The 16,329-nt window shown below is 38.8% G+C and overlaps 1 protein-coding gene across 1 annotated transcript in view; it reads left to right on the plus strand.

The window, feature by feature from the left end:
* The window catches only part of LAMC1 (laminin subunit gamma 1), a 152,038-nt gene that overhangs the window by 97,126 nt on the left and 38,583 nt on the right, over window positions 1-16,329 (plus strand). The window contains exons 3-13 of the mRNA XM_058274829.2: window positions 948-1,078; window positions 4,202-4,368; window positions 6,890-7,078; window positions 8,229-8,346; window positions 8,729-8,827; window positions 8,914-9,050; window positions 9,436-9,558; window positions 9,650-9,839; window positions 10,143-10,255; window positions 12,680-12,901; window positions 13,018-13,206. Coding sequence (XP_058130812.1) covers window positions 948-1,078; window positions 4,202-4,368; window positions 6,890-7,078; window positions 8,229-8,346; window positions 8,729-8,827; window positions 8,914-9,050; window positions 9,436-9,558; window positions 9,650-9,839; window positions 10,143-10,255; window positions 12,680-12,901; window positions 13,018-13,206 — 1,678 coding nt within the window. The remainder of the gene's footprint in view (window positions 1-947; window positions 1,079-4,201; window positions 4,369-6,889; window positions 7,079-8,228; window positions 8,347-8,728; window positions 8,828-8,913; window positions 9,051-9,435; window positions 9,559-9,649; window positions 9,840-10,142; window positions 10,256-12,679; window positions 12,902-13,017; window positions 13,207-16,329) is intronic.

Here is a 16,329-nt window from a genome sequence, read left to right on the forward strand (position 1 = left end):
ACTTAAATTAGCCCAATGAAAGAGCTTAGATCTCTTAAAAACTAAAGAAAAACTGTGCAGTCTTCATTCTTGTCCTCTGTTATTGTGATGCAGCTACAAACTTGGTCAGTTACATCCCTCCCTCAAATTCATACCTTCATTCTGCAAATGCCGTTTGTGTACCTAGTCTCCGTTTGGCACTAGGGAAACTGCAGTGAATAAAACGGACAAAACATTCCTGCCAGCATGGATCTTACATTCTGGTGCAGGACATGGAAATAGACAGTATCAATAGGATATATAAGTAAAACAGGAAGGGAAATTAAGACTTAGAGAGGGATGGCAGTTTCACGTAGGATGGCCAGGGAAGGCCTCACTGAGAAGGTAACACTGTGGGAAGGAGCAAGACAAACACAGACTGCATCTGATTGGTTCAAACCACTGTAAGAATTTGTTCCTATGCACTTGAGAATCTGTCCAGATTTGTCAGTAGAGGATTGGTCTGGAGAGGGTTAGGCGGCACAAAGTATGCAGGAAGAGGCAATAACAGCATATCTAGTACAGGTGTGGTGTTCCGTGAGCTCTGAGCTGCGTCTCTGACTGGATTTTGGGGTGTGGGTACAAAGTGGAGAGAAGGGACATGGGCATTGAGTACCTAATGTATACTAAGCATTTGACAGTGTCATGTAAGCCTCTCAATAGCTTTGTGATGAAACTAGCAGTATTCCTTTTTTTCAGGACTCTGAGTGGTAAAGTAAGATAATCTAGATCAAAGAAGTGTCAAGAAAGACAAAGATATTAGGAAATTAAGTCATTGATTGTTATACTAGAGTTAATGCTGGAAGTAGATATAAGTTCAATGAAATCTGTTTAGAATGTTTGGTCATATTTATGTCTCTCATTGGCAATCCTTCTCTACCTCTCTTTTATGTTTCTGGTTTTGTTTTTGTTTCATTTTGTACTGACAGGAATGGGTAACTGCCACTGACATCAGAGTTACTCTCAATCGCCTTAACACTTTTGGAGATGAAGTGTTTAATGATCCCAAGGTTCTCAAGTCCTATTATTACGCAATCTCTGATTTTGCTGTGGGTGGCAGGTGAGTAAACGTATCAAATTAACCTTGAAAGTGATTGGAATTTTGGGTTAGAAGTGAACGTGGTAACTCATTTCCAATGACATTAATACTTCCAGACTTTTTCCTTACCCAGGAGCAGGGGTGGCATTCCTTAGTTTGTGATACTGCCCATCTGAAAAGAGGCAGCAACCTAGAATAATTTTATTGTCAGACCTTCTCATTATCCTGAAAGCTAAGCAATTAGGTTTTCCAAAACCTGTACCAAATCAACTCACTGAATTCTTATTGAACATTTAAATGCAAAGCATCATGATAGGTACTCTTACTGAGGTTGCATAAGATTGACCTTCTCCTACAGTCCTACAAATGAATGGGACAGGCAATATGTTGGTATGTGTAAACTTAAATACTAATACCAGTGTACATGCTTTAAATAAAAAATGCCACCTTATCAGAGATGATAAAGAACCATCAGGCTTGGGAAGCAGATAGGATCTGAGCAGGGTCTTGAGGAATGAGTCAGATTTGGATAAGAAGGGAGGACACCTAGGTTGGGGCCAGAATGGTTATGTCATGAACACAAGTTTAAAAAAGAAAGAGCATAGAGAGACAAACACAATTGTAGCTATGTAGGGCAGGTGAAGCATAGAGAGATTGGGATGTGTTGAGTTTTTTTGTTGTTTCTCTTTGTTATTATTGGAATAATGAAAATTCTCTAAAATGATTGAAATGAATGCACAACTGTGAATATAGTCAATACCATTGATTGTACACTTTGGATGGATTTATGCTTTATTAATATGTATCAGTAAAATTCATCTGTTAAAAAAGAAGGGGGGAAGCGGACTTAGCCCAATGGATAGTGCGTCCGCCTACCACATGGGAGGTCCCCAGTTCAAATCCCAGGCCTTCTTGACCCAAGTAGAGCTGGCCCATGTGCAGTGCTGATGTGCACAAGGAGTGCCATGCCACACAGGGGTGTCCCCTGCGTAGGGGAGCCCCACACGCAAGGAGTGTGCCCCTTAAGGAGAGCCGCCCAGCATGAAAGAAAGTGCAGCCTGCCCAAGAATGGTGCTGCACACACGGAGAGCTGACACAGCAAGATGATGCAACAAAAAGAAACACAGATTCCCGGTGCTGCAGCTAAGGATAGAAGTGGTTGCAGAAGAACACACAGCGAATGGACACAGAGAGCAGACTACTGGGGGGATGGGGGAAGGGGAGAGAAATAAATAAAAAGTAAATCTTAAAAAAAAAAAAAAAAGGGAGAGCATAATCCACTCGATTTAAGGAAAATCTCTGATATATGAATCTATAGAGTTGTAAAACCACAGGGATAGTGGCGGCCAGAAACCTTAGCAAGCTAAGAATCTTGAATTTTATCTCCCTTCTTTTAAGCTATGAGGTCTCAGGAGAGAAAACTTACTTTTGTTTGCAGTGCTCCTGATATGGAATTGCTGCTCAGTGAAAGTTGATGGGAACTGTAAGCAATGGGAAATCAGGCAAGGTTTTGCAGTAGAATTATGATATAAGACTGTTAGGAAGAATAATATGAAGGCAGAGTGAAAGTAGAACCTGACAGAATTTATATTCTGTTATGATGCTATGTAATGTAGGTGTTAGATAACAAATACCTGACCTGAGGGTGGTGATAGTAGAGAGGAAAGGAACATGTAGATGCATTTTATTGTGAAGGAGGAATTATCAGAACTTCATTCAAAGATGATTTAGTCATCAGGAGAATGGTGGTACCGTTAACAAAGTAAATTGAGAAAGTGAGCTAATTTGAGCATAGAGGATGAGTTTTGTTTTAAACATGTAAACTTGCAGATAATGGGAGAAATCTAACTTTGTGCCATAGTCAAGGATAGGAACCTTGCAGAAAGGACAGATCTGGAGATATATATTTGGTACTCATTCTTGTATACTGTAGATGTTTCAGAAATGTTTGTGTATTACAAAAGATAGTTGAAACTACAGAACTGATTGCTGTGTTTAAGGAAGCAAGCAAGGAAGGGAAACGTCACTGTGCCACAGTGCATATTAGTAATCATGGGTATTTCCACAAATCATTTGTTCATAATTTTACCTGTATCTAGCAGATCCTTCAGGGAGTCTTACCCCAGACAACCTGAGGGAATATGAGCCTAACTTCCAGAGATCCATGTGGTGGTGAGGTATCTAATCTGTCTTGAGGGAAACGGACTTTGGCCCAGTGGTTAGGGCGTCCGTCTACCATATGGGAGGTCCGCGGTTCAAACCCCGGGCCTCCTTGACCCGTGTGGAGCTGGCCATGCGCAGCGCTGATGCGCGCAAGGAGTGCCGTGCCACGCAAGGGTGTCCCCCGCATGGGGGAGCCCCACGCGCAAGGAGTGCGCCCATGAGGAGAGCCGCCCAGCGTGAAAAGAAAGTGCAGCCTGCCCAGGAATGGTGCCGCCCACACTTCCCGTGCCACTGACGACAACAGAAGCGGACAAAGAAACAAGACGCAGCAGACAGACACCAAGAACAGACAACCAGGGGAGGGGGGGGGGGAATTAAATAAATAAATAAATCTTTAAAAAAAAATCTGTCTTGAAACCTTCAGAGCAAAATACTTTAAAATCATTATGGCTGATAATTGCTGACATTTATTGACGTATGTGCCTGTGCTATTCTGAGCAGGTAAATAAAGTAATTTCTTGATTCTTTCACTATCCCTATGAACTAGGCATTGTCATCATCTCTTTTTTACAGGTTAGGCACAGAGAGGTTAAATTACATTGATAACCAAGGGCAGTTTCAATCCCATGCTTCTTAATCTATGCTCTTAACCACTATACTCTGCTGCCTCTTGACATACGTGCTTAGCTTCTGGAAGTGATCCTGCAGTTATCCTCAGAAATTGTTAGGAACTTTCTTATATCTAGCTAAAGTTCCATACCCTGTTACCTGAAGCTACTTTTTTTTTGCTTATTTTTTATTTCAAACTGCAGAACTTGAGCACTACTTAATCTTGCTCAGTTTCTTAGTTTATACTTTTGAATGGTAAAATTCAAAAACACCTTAGTTTTTTTTTTAGTTCTCTGTGAACAGACCTTTGCTGTACCCACCTCTGGGATTTTGTAATAGTTTCATTCTTTTGAATATCTCTTCTCTCCCCAGGTGTAAATGCAATGGACACGCAAGTAAGTGTGTGAAGAATGAATTCGGCAAGCTAGTGTGTGATTGTGACCATAATACCTATGGAGTAGACTGTGAAAAGTGTCTTCCCTTCTTCAATGACCGGCCGTGGAGGAGGGCAACTGCTGAGAGTGCCAGTGAATGCCTGCGTGAGTGCCCCTTGATGTCCAGCTGTTAGGTTGTCTTGAGGACTCTCAGAAGTGAAAGAGATTTTCTTTTATTCCTCCTTAAATGGAAAACTGGAAGGCACTGTTTCTTCCGTAATTTGAGAGAGTAGAATGGTAAACTCCATGCACGTCAGAAGAAAATAATAGCTAGAGGTGCAGTGGGCTGTCAATATATGGGGTTGGTTTTGTGTTTCTTCATGAACACATGTACCAGAAGGAGAGCAGTGTCTTAAAGGTTTGGACCATGTTTAGATCCAAGTACTATGCCAGTGTAGCCTATGCTAAAATATGGTTTCTTTACCCTCTTCTTTTTGCCTTTTAAAATAAAGGTATTGTATAGTAATGCTTATTTACTTGAGTAATCAAAGTCATTGATTAACAAGTGTCAGGCACACTGGTAGTACTAGGCTAAGATTATAATTCAAAACATTATTTCTCAAAATTATTTTTCTTTGAACTCACTAAAGAGTATAGCTGGGAGAATTTTCTCATTCTTCCCCCATGCAGAGGTGGGTAGCTTTGGGTGAAGAGAATGCCCTAGTATTCCTAAAAAGAGTAAAATGAAAAAGATCACATGTCATTTGTCCCTTCATAATGGCTTGGTGTTTATCCTGACCAGATCAAGAAAGAAATTCTGGAAAAAGGAACCATATGATAATGATTTGTCAAGGAATTAAAAATGACATGCTTTTAAATCAGCTATTGTGTTTTGAGATCCTTACAAATATTCCTTATCATACTGTCTTAGGGATGAAGGAAATAAGAAGGAAGACACTCTGCACTTGCAGAAATTATTGGCAGAAATCTTTAAAGAGACTACTGTCTTGACTTATAACTGTTTATGTTGAGCTACATAGAACAGATTTTTTTTTATTCATCTCTTCTTTCCCTTAACAAATCCTAGATTTGCAGATAAATTTTCCAGCCTCCCCTAGCATGCCTAAGTTTTTGTTTGAGCTTCTTTAATTCCACTACTTAACTGTAATAGCCAGTGGAGGATGCTGCATGGTAAAGGCTGGTAAGAGAAAGAATGAAATACCCCTAAAGATGTGGCATCTAAAATGAATGCACACATATCTTTGAAAAGCGTTCTGCTTAATGATGTGCTGATATTTTGATTCTATCCAGGAACATATGAGGAGGGAAACTTATATCTCTGTCTCTCTCTCTCTGTTTTTATATATATATATATATATATATATCTTGCCAGCTTACCACTGGCAAATAAACCAAATGCTGTAGCAAAAGGGCTTTGATGAGTAGCTAAGGCAATACACTTTCCTTCTTGGCCCCTTCACATTCTAACCTCTCAAAGAGTGAAATTTCTGGAGCTTGTGACAGTAACAGTACTGTCAGTATGCTGGAACTCAGCGAGGGAAATTGCAGTTGCTTTGTGTCTTATCAGAGATATAGCATCTGCCTTAGTTGTGTGTTGGAACAATGTTGATGGTGAAATTTTTCTGTTTCATATTCTCAGAACACCAGACCATTGTGTGGGGGAGGGGATTAGTTTGACTGAGAGATAAAATAGGAAGATTAGAGGGAAGAGAAATAAGCTAATGAAGAGAAAGGGAGCTACAATAGTTATTTAACATAACTCTAGTTTTTGGTGTGATTCAAGTTTCTAAGAAAGTTTTTAGTATTTACTGTAAAATAACTGATTGTAGAGGAAGAGGGAAAAAAAAACTAAAGTAAATATGTATATTCCAAACTTTTTAGAAGCAACTCACAACTTCCTGCTCTTTTGGAAACCAAATCAAAACTGTATTTTCATTTGGTACTCAAGATGCTAACTGTACTTTAGACAGAATCAATAATTCTGAGAAAATCATCTTAATATAAATTAAAACTTTCTATGGCTACTGACGATTGTTCTTAAAACATGGTTGTGTCTTGTAGAGAGTGTAGCAATTTAATGGATGATCAAGTTAAAATTGTGGCTCCCTAGGGGATGGCTGTATTTGGTGGATCCAAATTTCCCTTTAATTCTGCTTTAATCTACAGAGGCACTAATATTAACCCACTTGCCTTAGGTTACCCATGTCTGGATATGCATATAATCTGGTACTTTCCAATTTAGTGTTTTAATCACCTATGGGCTAAAAAGTTAAGGTAAAATGCCACCCATTTACAGTATGAATTGGCACCTTGTGTTTAGAAGTGGTACTAGAATGAAGGATAAAGATTCAGGAAAACTGGAATTTGACTTCGCTTTTACTTGTATATAAATGACTGCTTAGAGGTAGATTCCTATCTAAGTACTGTAATTCCCTGTATTTTATGATAGTGCTATTTTTTATGGTGATGACCATTACTTAAGTAAGCTGGTATAAAATTTTTATTGATGTACTGCCTTTTTAAAAAGCCATGATGCATCTGGTAGTAGTTGCCATCTATCTGTCACAGAGATATAGGAAATTAGGCTTGGTTTTCTTTGAATCCTTTAAAATGCTATTCTTAAAGAGATGTGAATCTGACTTAATTCATGTGTTTTGGCTGCCAGCCTGTGACTGCAGTGGCCGATCACAGCAATGCTACTTTGACCCTGAGCTCTACCGTTCCACTGGCCATGGCGGGCACTGTACCAACTGCCAGGATAACACAGATGGTGCCAACTGTGAGAGGTGCCGGGAGAATTTCTTCCGCCTTGGGAACAATGAAGCCTGCTCTCCATGCCACTGTAGTCCTGTTGGTAAGTGACAGGCAGGGTCTATTTCATCCTGATGAATTGAAAGACCAAGAGTTCCTATACCCCCAGAAAATAAAAGTTGTTTCCTTAGGCATTCGCACTGGGTAAATATGGAAGTGTGTATGTTATTTAGTGTATAAATGATTCAGGGTCTACCTTTACCTCCCACCTCCACTCTCTTTAACCAAGTTGAACTTTCAGATGATTTTCTGGTGTGTGTAAAAGTGTAGGGTTGGCCTGAGTAATGGCTTTGTAAATAATTAGCAACAGGATCATAGAAATCATTTGAACTTTGACTGTAAAAGGTTAGCTGCTTTGTCAGTTTTTCTTTGTTAATGATTTTTATTTGTCTAATCTCCTTAGAAGGCTGAATTGTTTATAGTATATTGGTACTTGTTCAGAGATGCAGAGCTCTCTTAGTCCATTCTACTTTTTCAAGATGTGACCTTTCTTTGTGTTGTTAATCATCCATGCCAGTGTTTTACTTAAATTCTACACATGGACTTTAAGAAGCTTGAGCTTGCTCAGCAGAGATGCAGCTGGTTCTGTGTGCATTTTCTCCTTGGGTGCAGACTGACTTGTAACTGTTCTCAACATTGATGAGTTGGTTGCTCTTAGGCTGTGTGTCTAGAAAGTTAACATGCCATGGCTTTAAAGGGATATGCTTTTGAAAGAGTCCTGACATTGCAACGACAGATACAGGCCATTATATATCTTGCCAAAACCTACAAAATGGTGCAGGAGAGAGTGTAAACAACAATGTAAACTATAGTCCATGCTTAGTGGCAGTGCTCCAAAATAGGTTAATCAGTTGTAACGAATGTGCCACACTAATGAAGGATGTTGTTAATGTGGGAAAATGTGGCAGGTTTAGGGAGTGGGGCATATGGGAATCCCCTTATTTTTTATGTAACCTTTATGCAATCTAAGTATCTTTTTAAAAAATATATTAAAAAATACATTTAAAAAAAAGAGTCCTGATTTAAATTTGATCTTTGCTCTTTCTTTCACCATCTGGAGATTACATGCTGGCTCTCAGGCAATTGTTTTTAGTTACCAATTTTTTCTTTGAAACATTAGTTTTACTCACATATTGGATCTGATTTGTGATTAACAATGGCATCGTACTAACAGTGAATTTTTTAAATTTTAGGTTCTCTCAGCACACAGTGTGATAACTATGGAAGATGTAGCTGTAAGCCAGGAGTTATGGGTGACAAGTGTGACCGTTGCCAGCCTGGATTCCATTCTCTCACTGAGGCAGGATGCAGGTAAGATGTTTCTAAACCAGAAGAAGGGGGCAGAATCTAAATGTAGCCAGTACATAGTTATGGATCTTGTCGCTTATCTGCAGCAGTGTGAACCTTTTTCCCTTCGATAACTGTCAACAGTATTCAAGACTTCCAGCTGTAATAATGAGATGGGGGATATGAGTTGTACAGACAGTAAGCAGAGTTTTTAATATCTAAATGTGAAGACAGGCCTTGATTGAAACCAAATCAAAATAGAAAAATTACTTTAAGATTCATTTTATTCTATTACTGTTTCTTGTTCTTAACGTTATTTACATATAAAACAAAAGGTTGACTTTTAGTGGAATTCCTTTCCTCCCTTTTCTTCTCTCACTCTTTTATTCCATTGTCCATCCAATAGGCCATGCTCTTGTAATCCTTCGGGCAGCATAGATGAATGTAATATTGAAACGGGAAGATGTGTTTGCAAAGACAATGTTGAAGGCTTCAATTGTGAAAGGTAGCTCTTTCTTTCTCTAGCCGATTTGTATTTTGTTACCATATTTCAAGGAAAAAAAAAACTGATTTTGTTTCAATCTTTTTCAGATGCAAACCTGGATTTTTCAATCTGGAGTCATCTAATCCCAGGGGTTGCACACCCTGCTTCTGCTTTGGTCATTCTTCTGTCTGTACAAATGCAGTTGGCTACAGTGTCTATTCTATAACCTCAGACTTTCAGATTGGTAATTCAGGCCTTTTATTTTTCCCCAGAGCTGTGAGATTACTCTTGAAATAGTTTTTTTTTTTTAAAATGAGTAACTGATGGTTTTTTGATGGTGATAACACCTATTTAGGGGACATGATTTTTCTTGTTTGACTTTTTAATTTAAAGAAAGCATACCTAAATTTATAATTTATTTTAGTGAATAATGTATACAAATGTATAAAATCATATAACTTAAAGGCTACAACATATACAGGTACTATTGTAGGATGTTTATTCAAAAACTTACTGACGACCTATTATATTACAAGGTATGGTTCTTTACATTTTTGTGTTTTATAGAGGACCTGAATTCAGGATATTTACAATGTAATAACACTTATATTGTCATTCTTCGTTTCTAGATGAGGATGGGTGGCGTGCAGAACAGAGAGATGGCTCTGAAGCATCATTTGAGTGGTCCTCTGATAGAAAAGATATTGCTGTCATCTCAGATAGCTACTTTCCTAGGTACTTCATTGCTCCTGGTAAGTAAGGCTAGAAAACATCTGGCTTGATGTGTGCTTCTATTCAGTCTCATCCTCACATTCTTGCACACTATTGTGTCTACCTTTCCAGTGAAGTTTTTGGGCAAGCAGGTGTTGAGCTATGGTCAGAACTTCTCCTTCTCCTTTCGAGTGGACAGGCGAGATACTCGCCTCTCTGCAGAAGACGTGGTGCTTGAGGGAGCTGGCCTAAGAGTGTCTGTGCCCTTGATCGCTCAGGGCAATTCCTATCCGAGTGAGACCGCTGTGAAATATGTCTTCAGGTAAGACAGTCTTTGTGAAGTCTTACTTGACCAGATTGTGAAGTGGTTCATTGTCTAAGCATATCCAGCCTAGAGATCTATGTTGATTAAAAACTTATGCGTTATCAGGGTGACTCTTTAACAAGGAACCTTCCCTTTGTTTGCCTTCTCCTTTCCAATTGTACTGTCAAACCAGCAATCTCATTTCTGATTTGTTGGATTGTTAGAGCATTGTATTCTGTTTGGCATAAATAATAAGAAATGCTTTCTCTGCACCCAAAATGCCCTTTGCAGAGGTTAATGTGCAACTTTCTTTCTATCTAGACTCCATGAAGCAACAGATTACCCTTGGAGACCTACTCTTACACCTTTTGAATTTCAAAAACTCCTAAACAATTTGACCTCTATTAAGATCCGTGGGACCTACAGTGAGAGAAGTAAGTTATGATACAATTTTAGAGAATTGTGTAGGAAGTTGGTTAGGTAGAAGGATCTATAATAATACAAAAGTTTATCTCTAAAGTCCTAAAGATGTGATTTAAACTACCTCATCATACATGAATTATATATAAAAATAATGCAGTTTTTAACTACTTTCAGGGACCTGGAGAAAATATGCTAAAATTAGTAAATAGTATTGTTTTATATTACTGCAAGCCTATTGAGGTCACAATGTATATGAATAGATTCTTCTTTTAAAAGCCTAAATATAATTCTATTGTCTCAAGTTGCTTAACCTTTGTTTTAATGCTATGTAATTAACAAGCCCTTTTGGCCATTGGACTAATAAACCATCGAATGAACATTTCTTACCTTATTAGCTGGACTAGCTTCTTTTATATATGTTTCCTTTTATAAAAATTTAAATGAGGACCTCTTTGAAAGGTAAAGCTGTTTTGGGAAAGCGAAATCAGAGTGGTGATGTGGTATTGAGAGTAGCATCTGTGTTTGGATGTAGTGATTGATTTTTGAGGTAACTCCATAAGTATTCAGAAGAAAATGTCTTCTAAATAGTTAGAAATATGAATCTAGGACTTAGGAAGAAGTTAGGACTAAAGATCCAGAATTGAAAGTTTGTCATTGTATGGGTGGTAATTTTTAAACTTGGAAATAAGACAAAAGAGAAAAGAGGATGAAATTCTAGAAACAGTTATCTAAGGGCCATGTCCTGAGAATTAAGGGAGGAAAAAATACTTTAAGGAAGAGAGAAAAATGAACAGGTTAGAGAAGATAATAACATTAGATTTTAGTTAGGTGTTTAAGGAGTCATTGGTGACTATTCTTAAAGAAGTATTGGGATTGAAGTTAGATTGTAGTGCTTTTGATTAGTAATTTAAAGCTGAAGGTATAAAATCAAGGTTATTCTTTTAAGAAGTTTGGCTGTCAGGGAAAGAAAAGTGATGGACTATAATTAGAGAGTAAGAACAATATTGAGGAATTATATTTTTAAGGTGGAGAAACTTAAGAATGTTTTTTAGCGTTAGAGGCATATTAACCAATGGCGATATATCTCAATGATCATACCAGGCCAAAAAAAAAAACCCAAAAATTAAAAGTTAACTAAATTCAAGGCAATAATAGAAGAGAGACACTTCAATCAGGGTAGTCAGTTTCCAAACAGAGTCTAAAAAATGCAAGTGATATTTCATAATATGGAAAAGATGCATTATGCTAAGACTTCAAGAGAAATTACAGGGAACTAGGATGATATTGAGGACTCCCTCTCCCATGGAATGTTCCTCTTGATATTGTCAAATGTGCTGTTCAGTTCGAAGAACAGTTGGTCTGAGTGTCTGTATTAGTCAGGGTTCTCTAGGGAAACAGAATCAACAAGAGATATCTGTCAACAGTATGCGATTTTATAAGAGTCTCTCCCATGACCATGGGGATGCACAAGTCCAGGTTCTGCAGGCAGGCTGCAACCAGGGGCTCCAGGGAAAGTCCAGTGAAGGTTCTTGGTGAGTTCTGGGGCATGTTGGCCTTCCAAAGATGAGCTGGGAAGTTCTTACTCTATGCTGAAATCACTTCCCCTTTTAAGGTGTTCAGCTGATTGGATAAAGCATCACTCATTGCTGATGGCAATCTCCCTGACTGATGTAATCGTAATCAGCTATCTATGATTTACCACTGCAGTAAAGTCAATGGTGACTAAAGTCCATAAATGCACTTGTATTACAGTGAGCCCAGTACTTGCTGGACCAAACAACTGGGCACAATTACCAGGCCGAGTTGACACATTAACCTAACCATCACAGTGTCTATTTTTATTTTCTTATAGAAATGGGAATGCATTCTGGCATATGGCATAATGGCCTTGGAATAATCGCAGACTTGTCAGAAGTAGTCCTGGGTATTAGAATTTGTTTTGCTGTTTTATACAGGGCAAAAAATGTATAACATGAGTGTTACTTATCAGATACTTTCTTGTCCTTGAACTCTCCCATCAGTGCCTGCTTTTGTGGCAAAAAAACAGAGACACTGCTTAGAGGCCACAGACTTAAACTTATCTTTTTCTTTCACACTCTTGCTCATATCTCTCTCTGCCCCAAATGATTGCCCAATGCTTTTCATTTTCCACATTGGTGATTAGAAGAACTGTGGAGTCTAAAAAATCTGTGTGTATGTGTGTGTGTGTACTTATATTTAAAAATATGTTTACTATACTGCCACTCTGGATATTAGCACCACGTACCCTATGAGTGTTCAAAATGCTACCTTTTTTCTAATTATCTTCTCCAAAGGATGAGTTAAACTAATAGCAGGTTTTCTTTGCAATTTTGGGTCTGATTATTCCTTAGGTTTATTTACTGTTCATGAGCTTTTGAAAAACAGAAACGAGCTCTTCCCCTTACTGTACACAGGTGCTGGGTATTTGGATGATGTCACCTTGGGCAGTGCTCGTCCTGGGCCTGGGACCCCTGCAACTTGGGTGGAGTCCTGCACTTGCCCTGTGGGATATGGAGGGCAGTTTTGTGAAATGTGCCTCTCAGGCTACAGAAGAGAAACTCCAAGTCTTGGACCATACAGTCCATGTGTGCTTTGTACTTGCAATGGACACAGTGAGACCTGTGACCCTGAGACAGGTGAGATGATTTTTGGCAGCTGCTGGACTTACATTCACTTTAGCAGATGCATAGGAAATGGTAAATAAGATGTACTTTGTACACTTGCCAGTTTTCTCACACCTCTCTCCAAATAGGTGCCTGTAACTGCAGAGACAATACAGCTGGCCCCCACTGTGAAAAGTGTAGTGATGGGTTCTTTGGAGATTCAACTGTGGGCACTGCCTCTGATTGCCAACCCTGTCCATGTCCTGGGGGCTCCAGTTGTGCTGTTGTCCCTAAGACAAAGGAGGTGGTGTGCACCAACTGTCCAACTGGCACCACAGGTAAGTGTGTCCTCTCCATCTTCTTTCAGTGTTCCGTCCTATAAAGAGACTTAGGGAAGAAGGGCTTTTGGGTTTTTTGTTTGTTTCATTGATTATGATTTTTCTGATAGGCAAAAGCTTTGTAGGAAATGAGTTTACTATGGAGTCATGAAATGCACATCAGATGACTAATAATAGCTAACATTTATTGAGAATTTATGGCCAAGAACTTGTTCTAAGCACTTTACATGCACAACTTCGCTCATCCTCACAATCCTAAGAGATAGGTACTGCTGTTATCCCCAAGTTACAGTGAAGGAAACTGAGACACAGGGACATTAACTTACAGGTCTAGAGTACATACCTCGTTATTGGTTGAGCTGGGATTTCAATCCCATGGTCAAGACTTCAAAAATGATGTGCTTGATCATTATAATATATTCTCTTTCACAAGATGAAGACTAAAACTTGATTTTTAGTTTATGGGGGATATCCTAGGATTCTTAATATAAAGTTGTAATTTTAAAAAATTGATTCTCTAGTCTTTTCAGTATATCAGAATCTATGACAATTAGTTGGGAAAATATATTCATTATTTATAGCTTTGGATAGGCTTCTTTTCCCATATGGTGTGTTTCTTTCTTTTTGATAAGAACTCAAAACTAGATCTTTTTTAGCAACTCAAAGGACAGCCTTAGCTGTCTGACTGAGGAGTCAAACTCCCTGATGGACTGTAGACTTTAACTGTAGACTTTTTCTTCTGTAGACTTTAAGCTCCATATTAACAGAGATTCTGGCCACGTTTTCTGATACAACCTTTTGGCTTCATTGCAAACTTTTTGTTCAGATGTTATTGTTACATGACAGGCCTACCTCTGAGCAGCTCCATCTGCTATTTCCTCTCACTACAATATCCTTCCCCTACCTGAAGAACAAATCATTCAAAAATCACCTCCTTGGGAGGCATTCTCTAACCCCTCTGAGTCAGCCATTGCTCTCCTCTTGATGCTCTCTTTGCCGATCTTGTCGGTCTATTATAATTGCTTATTTCTAAACCTGTTGCCCCTGCCAAACTGTGCATTGTTTAAGGGCAAGTTCTGTGTCTCATTCATCTTTGTAGTCCCAGCATCCAGCAGGAAGTGGGTGTACAGTAACTGCTTTTGGAATAAATGGATTACATTATGCTTCTGGAAATGACACTGAAGTGGTCAGGAATTTCATTCCCTTTGATTCAGATCATTAAATTTAATGAAAAGTGAAAATAAAAAAGATTCTGTTACAGAGCATAAATATAAGTAAAAAAGAACTGAGGTGATAATCCTTATCTCTGTGTGTCATCAAAATATTCTCTGATCATTAGGACACATCAAAACATTTGTTCTCCCACTACTTTACCAGAACACACAAGATTTGCTTAAAGTAGTTGAGTAAATGAGGGGAAATTAGTATTAGAATTAGAATTTCTTTTTCTCACTCTTTCCTGCTTTCTTTTAAATGGCAGCACAAGGAAGTCTCTGATTTCCCACTGCCTCTCCTTGCCCCCGTGATCTCTGATCAGCCAGCCCTCCTGGGCACCTTTTAATCCCTCACATGTGCTATATACTCTTTGTCCTGTTCCTGCCCATAGCTGTTCTCTTTCTTTAGAGTGCTTTACCTTACTTTCTCCCACCTAAACCTCACTTTTCTTGGCTGATTGCTGTCTCTTCTTGGGGTTGAGTTGAAACATCACTTCCCCAGGAAGGCTTTCCCCAGTGAACCTTCGCTGCTCTACCACCCCATGTTATTAGGGTCTCTTACCGTGCTGCCATAGTATAGAGGAGGTATCCCTACCAGTAATAGCTACCCTTAGAAATACTTACTGTAGCATTTTGAGGGTCAGTCCCTTTACTCATTCTGTTGTTTTATTGAGTAGCTGCAACTGTAAAAGTAAACAAATTATTGTAACATTTTCAAATGTATTAGTCACTAACCAGATGTCTTTCAGACAAGACTTGTTTAAAATATTTGTGGGGTTTTTTTTTGTTTGGTTGGTTTTTTAGTTATTATTTGGCTTGAAGGGTATGATCTGTAGCAGTTCTTGAGGGTGCTGAGTGTAAGGTCTGTATGAAAAACAGCATACCATCATTCTTCATCCCTACATTCTGTTTATACCACTTTTCTTTTTAAGATTTTTTATTTTTTATTTATTTCTCCCCCCTCCCTCCATTGTTTGCGCTTTCTGTGCATTCACTGTGTCTTCTTCTTTGTTTGCTTATATTCTCATTAGGTGGCTCCGGGAACCGATCCTGGACCTTCTGGAGTGGGAGAGAGGTGATCATTCTCTTGCGCCACCTCAGCTCCCTGGTCTGCTGCATCTCTTATTGTCTCATCTCTGTGTCTCTTTTTGTTGTGTCATCTTGCTGTGTCAGCTCTCCATGTGGGCCAGAACTCCTGCATGGGGAAGCACTCCATGCAGGCCAGCATCCCGCATGGGCCAGCTCGCCACACGGGCCAACTTGCCTTCACCAGGAGGCCCTGAGTATCGAACCCTGGACTTCCTATATAGTAGACAGGAGCCCAATTGCTTGTGCCACATCTGCTTCCCTATACCACTTTTTAACCGTCTGACTTTTAAAAATTATCTTTTCTCCTTCCCACCCACCCCCAGATTTAAGCTCTGTGAGTGCAGGGACTTTGTTTATTCACTTTTGTATGCCTAATACCTACAACAGTGCCTTGCGTAGATTTTTTGTTAATGAATACAAATATTTTTTGAATATACAAATAAACAACCTTGCTATAAGGTAAAGTGTTCTTAATTTAGAAGACTCTTGAAAGATATGACTGACTACTGACCATTATTGAAATCGTCACAGAATGTTTCTGCATGTAATTTAATCTTTAAAATAATCTTTGGAGTTAAAATAATAGTTAAAATAGTCTTTTTTCAACAAATTTGAGTGCAGGCTTTGGGAATACAAAGATAAATAAGCAGTGGCCCCTCCTCTTGGGGGTTAAAAGTATGGAGGGATACACAGATAATTATAATTCAGTGTGGTTAGTTCAGATACAGGAAAATACACAAGAGTGCTATAAGAACAAAGGAAAAAGGGCACCTCTCCCAGTAGGGGGAAGGAAGATAAAGAAAATTGAGGCTTTAGAAAG

This window comes from Dasypus novemcinctus, chromosome 13 (assembly GCF_030445035.2).
Source record: "Dasypus novemcinctus isolate mDasNov1 chromosome 13, mDasNov1.1.hap2, whole genome shotgun sequence".
NCBI lineage: Eukaryota > Metazoa > Chordata > Mammalia > Cingulata > Dasypodidae > Dasypus > Dasypus novemcinctus.